Source organism: Xenia sp. Carnegie-2017, unplaced genomic scaffold (genome assembly GCF_021976095.1).
Source record: "Xenia sp. Carnegie-2017 unplaced genomic scaffold, XeniaSp_v1 HiC_scaffold_19, whole genome shotgun sequence".
Classification (NCBI taxonomy): Eukaryota; Metazoa; Cnidaria; class Anthozoa; order Malacalcyonacea; family Xeniidae; genus Xenia; species Xenia sp. Carnegie-2017.
The window spans coordinates 8,753,647-8,765,727 of NW_025813481.1; the positions used below are offsets into that span (position 1 = coordinate 8,753,647).

General features: G+C 36.5%; 1 protein-coding gene across 1 annotated transcript; it reads left to right on the forward strand.

The window, feature by feature from the left end:
* The first annotated feature begins 1,244 nt into the window (after window positions 1-1,244).
* LOC124438617 lies at window positions 1,245-2,791 on the forward strand. Its single transcript, XM_046988792.1, has 2 exons — window positions 1,245-1,802; window positions 2,673-2,791. Exons 1-2 carry the CDS (start codon window positions 1,254-1,256, stop codon window positions 2,781-2,783), a joined length of 660 nt encoding a protein of 219 aa, XP_046844748.1. The 5' UTR covers window positions 1,245-1,253; the 3' UTR covers window positions 2,784-2,791.
* The last annotated feature ends 9,290 nt before the right edge of the window (window positions 2,792-12,081 follow it).

Here is a 12,081-nt window from a genome sequence, read left to right on the forward strand (position 1 = left end):
CATTTTTTGTTTCTTAATTGAAAGTAATATTTTTGAAAATTCTCACGCGATCGTGTTTCCAATTTCAAAAAACATCGTTTTTCATGTTCAATAATAATAATAATAATAATAATAATAATATCTTCAAGTCACGTGACTCTGCTACAGTAAAATGAGATTTCAGCGTTTCTAAACTGTCGTTAGCGTGTGAAAGAGATTTATTATGTAGCAAATTTATTTTGCTTCCGCTCGATCTTGTAGGCCTTGTCTTTCAGTGTATGATGGTCTTCTTTGTAAAACTTTAAATCATTTGCTGAAGAGTAGGAAAATGGAAACAAATCAGTGCAAAGCGTTGTTCTCAAACGTTAGTCCAATTTTAGACAACATTGACGATTTCTTCAAGAATCCGGCATCTCCATCAACTCACTGGCGTTACCAGCTCAATGGAGAGTTTACGAAACTTCACATTTTGACGACGACGCTGGGAGTTAATGCTAGTGCGCATGCTTCTTAAAGGCCTAATTCCACGGCAGCGAAATGCGAAATAGTTCGCGCGAAATTTTGTTTCTGCGAAATTTTCTCCTGTAATTCGATTTCCACGCATGAGAAAAAGAGCGCCAACTTTTAAATAATATAGCAATATGGAGTTCAGCCGCAAACAATTAATTTTCCTGCTCTTGATATACCGAAGAAGAAAACGACGTTTGAAAAATACAAAAAGAGATTTTGGGTCAGAAAGCTTTTAAAAGTCGTGCAATACGAGGGAATTTGTGAACTTAGTACAGGAGTTGAAACTGCACGACCATGAGTTGTTTTAAGCAATTCAGGATGGATCCTAGCCAGATGGAAGAGGTTTTAAGCTGGATAGCGCCAAAAATTTATAAACAGGAAACTCGGAGAGATGTTATAAAACCTGAAGAGAGATTATGTGTGACTATGCGCTATTTAGCAACGGGTGACTCTTTCTCAACCATATCGATGAGTTATAGAATTGGAGAAACCACAATATCAAAGATTGTCAGCGAAACATCGAATGCTATTTGGGAAGCAATGTTGGAGAAAAACATTTTGAACATGCCTAAAGCACCAGAAGATTGGTTAGCAATTGCCAAATTGTTTGAAAAACGTTGGAATTTTCCTAATTGCTTGGGGTGCATTGATGGAAAACATGTACTCATTCAAGCACCTGCTAGGAGTGGTTCACTGTTTTCAATTATAAAAAAACTTTCTCAATTGTGCCGCTAGCAGTTTGTAATGGAAACTACCAATTTACAATGGTCGATATTGGGGAAGCAGGCAGGCAAAGTGATGGTGGTGTATTTTCTAATAGCAATCTTGGCTATTCTATTCTTAAGAATCTCCTGCCAGTGCCTAGACCAAGACAGATAGACAGTTCAAATGTTTTATTTCCATTTGTCTTTCTTGGAGATGATGCATTCCCATTACGTCAGAACTTGATGAAGCCTTATGCAAATCCTAATTTGGACATAAGGAAACTTGTGACCAACTATCGCATATCAAGAGCCAGGCGTATAATTGAAAACTCGTTTGGAATATTGGCTGCAAGATTCCGAATATTTAGACGTCCAATTCATGCAAAAGTTGACACAGTTATTTCAATTACCAAAGCTTGTGTTGCTTTGCATAATTACCTAATGAATGGAAAGACATATGCTAACCGATACCGTCCATTAGGTTTTGTTGACCATGAAATCAATGGACATTTCAAAGGAGGGGACTGGCGAGATATGGTAGTTGATACAACTGGTTTGGGTCAAATATCAAGAGTTGGTTCGAACAACTATGCAAAAGATGCTAAAGAAGTAAGAGACAATTTTTGTAAATATTTTAATTCAAAGGAAGGAGAGGTCCCTTGGCAATGGCATGCATATGATGTTGATGTAAATAATTGCCACAAATCATGATAACTTTATTTAAAAGACATTAATGTCATCCCTAAAATTTGCATGGGAAATGATCATGATTCATGCAAGGAATTCAAATTTTTTTCAAAATAAAAAACATCACAACAAAACTTACAAACAAAACATAAACCTGTCAGACAAAACAAAGTGAATATTCACATTTCCCTCATTCATCATCCATCTCTTCCAGAAGAATCTGTTGAATTTTTATTTTTACTTCCAGACTTTTTTTTCTTGGGAACTTTCTCAAAACATCCACAATACTTTTACAAAAAAAGAAATCTTCATCTTCATGTTCTTTCTTATCACTGCCTTGATCTTTTTCTTTTATGGCATTAATTAAGTAGTGATCAATAGGATCCATGTCATCATTTTTTTTCCTTTTACGATGAACTATAGTTGCCTGAGGTTCAACATTAGGGAAGCTTTGGTTTAAAATACCTTCTGCACAAGAAATAGGTTCTGATGATGTAGACGAGGATGGGGACTGGTGTTGTGAATGTTGTGGTTCAACAGACTGGATGGTAATGTTGCGATTACTTAGTGTATCCGAAGGAATGCCAATTGACTAAAATATCTGCAGCGAGGTGGCTTATAAGCACCTGCACCTGACCTGCTCATATCTCTTTCTCTGTCAAGACATTTTTTGAAGCTATCACAGAGATTTTTCCACTTGTCTTTCAGAAAGTTAACTAAAAAAGTTAAATAAAAAAATTTAAGAAATTAAGCTAGTGAACACAATTAACACAAAGATCTTTTATTATTTAGGCAACTGCATTTTTAACCATGCAATTGATGACTAGATGTGGTGCAGTACAATTCACAAAAAATTCAACTGTATCCACCAAGTTGCAAAATCTTGAACATCAGAGTTCCTGAACTGCCTATGACATAATCTGTAAAGGAGAGCCTTGCATAATTTCATCCCACACCATACTCTAGTAAATATAGAAGTCACTGGTGTAAACAGTAGGGAACTTAAAAACTTGGAAAAATAAAACATGCATGAAATATGTAACTTCTGTGTACTCTTTCTTATTACTTATAGCATGTTCAAGGTGCACCTTCACCTGAAGGCTTGGCAGAAAACACACCAAACTAAACCATGTACTCACCATCGCGATTAAGTTTTTGCTAAATTTGCCCAGACAATCCTTTTCTTGTCTGACCGTTTGAAATCAGGGGATTCTCTCATCCATAAAATTGGCAAAGACTGAACTTCGCTAATAAGTATTTCACAAAAATCATCATGGAAATCGGGAGTTTCGTTGGCATTTATGCTATGAAGTAATAGAGCTGTGTCTTCCGAAAGACTAGTCATGTTGATTTCCAGAGACGCCATATTAAATTTGTTTACAAAGCAGTTATTTCATTGGTTTCGCTGGTTTTTTTCGCTTGAGAGTTGAAACAATTTCAACTTTGGCGAAACAGAAATTTTTCGCCGAGAAATGCCTCATGGCAAGGGTGCGCATGCGTTATATCAGTTTCGCGCGAACTATTTCGCATTTCGCTGCCGTGGAATTAGGCCTTAACATTTTGGCTGCTTCTTTAGGCGACGACTACGGTGGCCCACAAGTACAAGCACACTTACACATAACAGCATACGCGCACTAATTCGAGGATGCACACTTACACATAACAGCATACGCGCACAAATTCGAGAGGCCCACAAGTACAAGCACACTTACACATAACAGCATACGCCCACAAATTCGAGGATGCACAGTTACACGTAACAGCATACGCGCACAAATAAATATTCACATTCATGGCTTATTACATGACGCTTCGTAAAATCGGGCTTCAAAAACCGAAAAGATTGCCGGCGAGAAATATTTCATGATTCACATGTTCACAATAGCAATAAGTCAATAACCCAACGATGTTTTGTCCACATTGTGGAAAAGAAAAGGATGAAAATGCAAATTTTGCGAGAACTGTGGTGCAAGTGTATCAGAAATTAAACCTTCGGCCTCTAGTCAACAACCGTTAACTTTCGAAGAGTACATAAAGAAGAACGCAGTCGCCAATCCTTGCACTGATCGTGGCGATCAACTAGGAAATTCCCACCGCGCTGGTAGTTCGTCTACCTTTCAAACTATTAAAAAGGAAGTCAAATGAACGATTTAGTCAAAGGAGAAGAAAGATGAAGTAGTGAAGGTATGTGTATTCAATGTTATGATTATGCCAATTATACAAATTTGGTTAATGAAACTCAATTTTGTGTTGTAGATAAAGATTGGAATAATTGAACTCGACGGTAAAAGACTTAAAATAAGAAGATCTTCTTTACTTCCTGTTGATGTTCGAAAATCAGATACCGGAGTTCAGAAACAGCTTGCCCACAACAGACATCTCAGAGATCATAATGAAACTGAGTGGCTTTTACTTTACCCTGATATGGATATCGTGGGAAATATTCCAGGAAGCAGTGAAAAATTCTCTGTGGAAAAATATATAAATGAACTTGGACGCATACAGTCGAGTAAATTTGTACATTTGCAAAATGCTTGATTTTGAAGGTAAACACTGAGTTCAAAATAAGTCCGGTATTTTTGCATTTAGACTGCTGGAGTGAGCATTAGGGGCATTGCACAAGACAAACACTGGCTGTATTGAAAACTGATATGTCATGCAATAAATAATCAAAAAGCAGTCACATTTTATTGAAGCAACATTTCTGAGCTTCCCAGAGTTGAATGGGCCTATTGACTGTATTTTACTGGTGAATAAAGGTTCACTACTGGGGCAAGCACAGAGCAAAAAAAATGCCCTAGTACATAAAAGTTAAAAAATGCCTTAGAATAATTATCTTGCAACTAACATTAAACCTTCAAAAGAATTTGTTTGTAGGGTTAGTAATTATGTTATATTCTAAATTTAGTAGCCAATGATTTGACTGAAGACCTCAAGGAAACGGTTGTTCCAGATACTGCTGATTTTTGAAGATAATTCTGTGCAAGAAAATTCTTCAAATTATATGTGAACTGGGAAATTCTCAACAAGTCAATGCAACACCAGATAATTTTGTGGAAGTTAATCATGCTCATACCAATGCTGTTCCAGCTAGTCTTGCAAAAGCTAGTCTAGTGGAGGCCAGCCATGTTCAAACAAATCCTGTTCCAAGCAATGTTGTTAATGTTGATAATAGTTGTGTGGAAGCTGTTTCCTTTCAGGTTGATTCATTTTCAGTTGAGCAAATCATTATGGAACCAGGTGAAATGCCTGCAAATTTTTCAGGATGCAGGTATAACTAATGAGTTGTTACATATGTATCCTATACATTTTGTATATTTCATTGTTTTGTATTTTAAATTTATTTTTAGATGTAACTGAATCCCTACTAGATATTATTGAACCAGAGCCAAATCTTGTACAACCAGCTCAAGTTAATTTACCGAGGAACAATTGCATGTGCTAGATCTGCTAATCCATCGCACAACCCTTTGAAAGATATGATAACAGAATTTTATAATCCAAATGTATTGAAATCTACTATATTTTTTAAAGTAGTTGATGCAAGAGGTATATTTGAGGAGGGAGAAGGAAGAGGTGTTGCACGTGATCTTCTTACAGAGTTTTGGCACCTTTTTATCAGTCATTATCTATTGGAGCATCTACCAAGGTGCCAGCCATTCGTCATGATTATCAAAAGCTGGAATGGGAGGCAGTGGCTAGAATCATGTTGTATGGCTACTGCAAAGAAGGAGTGTTCCCCATTACATTGTGTTCAGCTTTTGTTGCATGTACTCTCCATGGTGAAGACAGTGTTTCTTGTGAAGTGCTGTTAAACTCTTTCATGGAGTATATGGCTGAAGACGAGAGAGAAGTGGTTGATAACTTAATGAAAAATCGATCACAGATATGTAAAAATGAAGACTTACTTGAAGTTTTAGGAAGCTACAAGTGCTATCTCAATCCCACAGAAGAAAATATTGAAGATATATTATGCCAATTAGCTCACCAAGAACTTATCCAAAGACCGCGGTACGTTTCCAATTGTTGGGCAACAATATTGCAATCATTGAAAAGTCATCCTGCGTTTCAAGATGTTGCAAGCATTCTTTGCTTTACCAAGAAAGAAAACCCACGTCCAAAAAGGTTTTGAAAATTCTAGATGCCTCCCCCGAAAATGAGGCACAACGAAATGCATTTGATCATTTGGTGCGCTATATAAAGTCTCTAGGTGGCAACGTAACCGCGTTCCTTCAATTTACCACAGGTTCTGATATCATTTTAGAAGGTCAAAAGTTAAAGTGTCATTTACAGAACTTAATGGTTTACAACGTCGTCCTGTAGCACACATGTGGACCATTGCTAGAGATTCCCAGCACTTATCAATTTTATAATGAACTTGTAGAGGAGTTTTCGTCGATCCTAAGAGAAAAAAGTGCCTGGTCGTTTGACATTGTATGAAAGTTCTATCACATGTTTTAGCACACTATTATGACATATTATATTGTGTTTTACATTGTAGAAACACTTTTTTTAGTTCACTTTTGTTAAAAAAGATTTTATGGACAATGATGTGGTGTCATATGAAGATGGAGGTTATGGACCTTCCCTGAATATGAAATTATCTTATTTCTTTATAAGATTACCATATACGTTATCGTTTTGAGTTATTAATGTTAAATATGTTTTGTTCATTGCTATTTGCTTTAAGCTGCTTCTAGAAGTCTTTCATATGCCATTAAAGCTCTCCATGTCTGGATCTGTCCTATTTGTAACACACCAGCACTATACGAGAAGTATTTTTGATATGTAGAGACCTTTTCTGTCGACACATTAACTGAATTGTAAATCTCTATAAGATCTTCGTCGTCATATTGTTTCTGAAAATCTTCAGCTCCAACTGCTTCAGGTAGAAGGTAAAGCTGATCAGGGATCCCGCATGAGTGTAAAACCTGGATTTGCGTACATAGTGACTGTTCCACGATTCCTTGATTTGGTCAAGTCCTTTTTAAGACAGGACTAAAGCAAAACCATAGACATTCAAGTTGAAGTACGTTGCTTGTGTCTAAAACCCTTTAGCTATCAAATCCTTAAAAATTCATCCACCACGAGGCCCACGAGCGACGTAACATGGCCCACCATGCTTCTATTCGCTGATTGCTGTGTGATGATCCATATTGATGAGCATTGACGTCAGAATGTGTGTCCGTACCATCTCGGCGTAAGAAACACTGGGCTGATGCCATAATCCCATTTTCTGTTCCCTATCTGTTCTAAGAATTTTAGGACAGAGTTGCATATTAGATATGCAGTCGTAAAATAGCCTGCCCACTGATCATTATTTGAAGGAACTATATTTAACCACAGTATTTTCCTGCTAAATCCATCTATACACCCATGGATGGGGAAACCATACGGTTTAAGTTTGTCGTAACCATCGGCATGCCAGCAATAATTTGGCCCCGGATTCATGTAAGCTCTTCTACGAAGACGGTTAGCCCGTCTCCATTTCGATCCCTCTGGATCCACTTCTTGAAACCAAACGAGGAACTTGCAAGCCATATTTTGACTGCAATCGTCTCCACATGGCTCTATAGCCCAACAATTTACCACTTCCATCTAGTTCTCGAACAATGCATCTTCTTACGTGGTCTTTATCAACGGTATTTCCACGTCGTTGCAATCCATAAAGCTTAAGCTTATTCAGCAAAGTACTTCTAGAGATGCGAATTCCATGATATTTTTGTAATAGCTGTAGAATTGTATCATACGTGTAGTTTTAGTAAAATAGTTGCGAATGATATCTTCCATAAGTCTTTAAAGGTAGTGTTTAGCAGCGGAAAGAAATGTCAAGTAATAGACTGCCGGCTTTTCCTTTTTAATTTTGAACTTACGTTTGTTAGTATTCGAATTTTTGTGGGCGTATGCTGTTATGTGTAAGTGTGCTTGTGGCCACTCGAATTTGTGCGCGTATGCTGTTATGCGTAAGCATCCTCGAATTTGTGCGCGTATGCTGTTATGCGTAAGTGTGCATCCTCGATTTGTGCGCGTATGCTGTTATGTGTAAGTGTGCATCCTCGAATTTGTGCGCGTATGCTGTTATGTGTAAGTGTGCTTGTACTTGTGGGCCACCGTAGACGACGCCTTGAAATCGTCTTCTTTGGACGCATCCTGCATGTTCAAGATGGCGGATGAACATCAAAACACAAAAAGGTAGGAATCGAACAGCTTTAAGTGTTTAAAGCATTTTTTAGCAATAAGTTATTGTTATGTTCAGTTTGTACTGAGATATGGGCAAATTATTTAACACACAGAGTACTAAATCGATTGTTTTTTTCAAATATTACAACTCAACTAATATTTCATAATATTTTTATATTACACGAAATATTATATATTTATAATTAGTTTATTTGTTTGGTTTTCTTTGCATTCTTAATTATTTTTGTAATTTTAGCAAAAAAGCAATGACTTGGACAAATGAACATAATGAAATTCTAGTTCGTGAAATGTACTTTTTCAACCATGGAACTTCAAAAAAGGATCACAGCAACGAGGTAATGCATGGGAAATGATCAGTGATTCCTTAAATGATATGGATAGCCCAAGGTTTAACGTGACGCAAAAGTCTGTTCGAGATCACTACACTTTACTTCAAAAACAACAAAAGAAAAGATTAAGAGAGGAGGAAAAAGCTTCTGGGATCTCTCCAGAGCCATCTGCACTAGAAACTTCCATTGAGGAAATTATTCAATTGTTCAGAAATAGAGATGAAGAGAAAATTTTGGAAGAGAACCAAAAACCAAACTCTGTTGCAGAAGTAGAAAAGGCTGTGGAAATGAGACAATAGTCAATTAAAACATTAGCTGAAACTTACAAAAGAAAATCTCAAAGTAACGATGGTGTAAAACCTAAAAGAAGAATGTCATCCAATGGAAGTGAAACCATTGCCTATTTACAACAAAAGTCAAAAAGTTGATGCAGAACTTAAAAGAGAAGAATTGATGTTGAGAAAAGCTGAAGCTGATGAAAGAAAACAACAACAAAACAACATCATTTCTCAACAGGAAGCTCTCACTAAAGCCTTAACTGACAGCATTGCTGCTCAGCAAAGGCAGCAAGAGCAACTAATGCATCAACTGCAACTTCAAAACACTGCTTTACTAACATTGATGCAGAATATTGTTAAAAAAGACTGAAATGTTTTGTTAAAACAGTGCATATATTTTTGCTTGAGAGTAGACCAAACTTTTTCACATACACAATTTACTGTTATTGATATTATAGATAAAACATTCATAAAGTTATCCATAACAAGAGTATATTTGAGTGATGTTAAAAAATGTTCCTGATGACTTGACTCTGTCCATTAAACAATTAGTCAACTTGATAAGATTGAATATTTTTAAACTTTTTACACAAAATATTCATGTATAGATGGAGGTTGAAGTTCAAAAAACTGTAAAGTTGTAGACCCATAAAAACAGCATCTTGCATTATGAAGTAAGGTACAACAAGTGTACATTTTCCCTACTGCCCTAAGTTGTATTTTTAGGTTCTTTTTGAAGTCAAGGAATTTAAAATAATTAAAAATGTCCCCAAAAATCCATTCGACAAACAATCTTACACTGCTCATTGCTTTGTTTCATTGTTGTTGTTGAGGAGTTATTCTTGCTCCTTTAAATGGGCATTGTGGTTGAGGTCGATGAGGATAGGCAGGGTCACCATAAATGCAAACAGGAGTTTCGTTGTTCAAATGATCCAGCTGCTGAAGCTTGTTATATAAACTGGATTGGGCAAGCATTGCGCTGTCATGGCGTCTACCCTCCACAGGACCAAAGAGATTAGCCACAAGACCATTTGGAACAGCAACTGACTGAAATTTTATGGGATGAACTCTTTTATGGCCATTATAAAGAACTCTTTGATTTTGACCAGGTTTAGAAATTGGATGTACTGTCCCATCGACCAAACCAAAACAATTTTCTAAGGCACCACTCTTCTGAAACACTGCATTACAAAATTCTTGAATGTTGCCTGAAGATAACCATGGTTGATCAAATGTTAACAGCAAACGGTTGCACTCCATGTATAAAAAGTTTATGACAGCATTACTGATCATACAGAGTTGAGGAACTGGTCTACCAAATCTTGGCAACATAACCAGGTATCGACAAGGGTAGGCAAAACGTTTCAAAAATATGCACAATGCCTCAACTCTATCAACCTTAAGGCTGTTATAACATGTAATAAATTGTGGTAGCCTCAAAGCATCCACAAGAGTGAAAATGTGTGATTTCATAAACCAAAATTCTGCTTTACACTCGTCGTCGCTTAATTTATCTAAATCAAACTCTTCGTATTTCCAATAAGGCAAATACGGACTTTTAGGAATATACAAGTTGAAAAGCAAAATAAAGTCTTCGTCGTCGATTGATTGATCCGAATAAGACATAAAAAGACGCTCTCGAATTGCTCTCCATTTCCGCATTTTTTGTTTTTGAATTTTTTTGAAAGCAATGTTTTCTGATTTATAAGCCAATTATTCTTCCGCGTAAATTTGCTTACACTAAAAATACGCTTGCGCCGGCGTTGTGAAACACAAGACGTCGCCGTCGTGAAAAACCGTGCAACGTAAACTCTTTAATAAATGGATAGGGAGGGGTGGGGGTGGGTTTGGCTAGTATTCATATATGCATGTTTTCTCTGTTTAACGTCTTTTGAATATATTTCTGCTCTAGAGATTATAAAATGCATACATGCATACCGGGCTCACCTTTCAAGACGACGACTGTGCTAATAAATGATGTAGCGCTACTGCAATGCATGCAGAAGTGATTTGTTGATTGAAGTATTTGTTTGCATGCAGTTTTGGGGGTGTTGCAAAGCTTTGGCTATCAATGAAGAGTGTCGGCAAAAACAAAAATAGGGTTATGATTTTCGATGTTGGTGATTTTTTTTAAGATTACATTATTTTTTCTAGCAGAAAAAACAAGAGAGTTTCGAAAATTGTCCGAGAAAGCAGCGTAATGAATTTGCGAAATCTATAAAATCGACTCATCATTGTTAATAGGTGATTGATAAAATTTCATTACAAAAAAATATAGTTGTCTACGTTTTATTTCTTTTCATCTTTCAAACATTCTATTGTTTAAATAACGTTTAAAAAATGTGCCAATGTTGGCATTCTGAAAATTTACTCATGCCACGCTAATGACATCACAATGATGACGCTATATTGATGACATCAGGACTTCGGCACATCACATGACGTGGATCTCAGAACGTTAACCATTTATTCTGTTTCAAACATTAAAAATATTCTTTCAATCCCTTCATGATTACGTATTAAAAACCTATTAATTAACCAATAAGAGCATTAATTCGTCATTCGTGTCCGTCGTTTATCGTATTTTCATCGTCTTCCTAACATGGATACTCGGAAATTTCCTTTATGCTGCACTGCTCATTGCAGCATTCTTCTGTAGCTCCAGTCATTGCAGATCGTCTTCTTCGAGCACCGAGGAAACTCTTTGCTTCCCATTCAGCTTGAAATGGGCTGTCTGTATGTACAGAGAAATAAAGCGCTAATTTATACGGTCTTTGATTTCTGAGAATCTGAAGTGATATCATTTTTTGTCGTCATTTTTATTAAACTAGTAATGTAGTGACAAGACATTCAAGCAGTTCAAAGCTCATCAAGGTTTTGATTTACTGACCGTATATTACTGCCATAATCTTAAACACTTATTTGCTTTTTCGATGATTTTCTTCTACACCCAAATCAACCAAAAATTTTCAACGGATTTGGCTTTACACGGGCGTAGGAATATCGATAATTAGGAGAGGGTTTATATTGATTTATGCATGATGAAACACATCGTTTTCATGGGATCATAGCACGCATATGAATGTGGGCCCCCTCAAAAAATATCAATCTTCTCACGCCCATGTTTTATATGTTGTTGCCATATGAATTGATGTTGCCACAAAACACTTTTTATGAAAGACTATGTATAATTTCTCAGCGAAAAAACGTACACAATTTTAGGTACACTCTTTTTGCAATGAAATATTAAACTTGATGTCAAAAAAGTCACGCTAGTTTGAAAGCATTAATTACCATATATATCAGATCTCTTTTTCCTACCACCACTCTGAAGGGCTGCTTGTGCTGCCGGAATGCATGCTGGGTATTGACCTCCGCAACATTTCTTCCATA

Bases quoted from the DNA above. Each gene is read 5' to 3' on its own strand.
- LOC124438617 (XM_046988792.1), top strand. From the start codon at position 1,254: ATGGTCGATATTGGGGAAGCAGGCAGGCAAAGTGATGGTGGTGTATTT. The intron at 1,803-2,672 runs GTAAGAGACAAT...TTTATTATTTAG, and splicing joins ATGCAAAAGATGCTAAAGAA to GCAACTGCATTTTTAACCAT.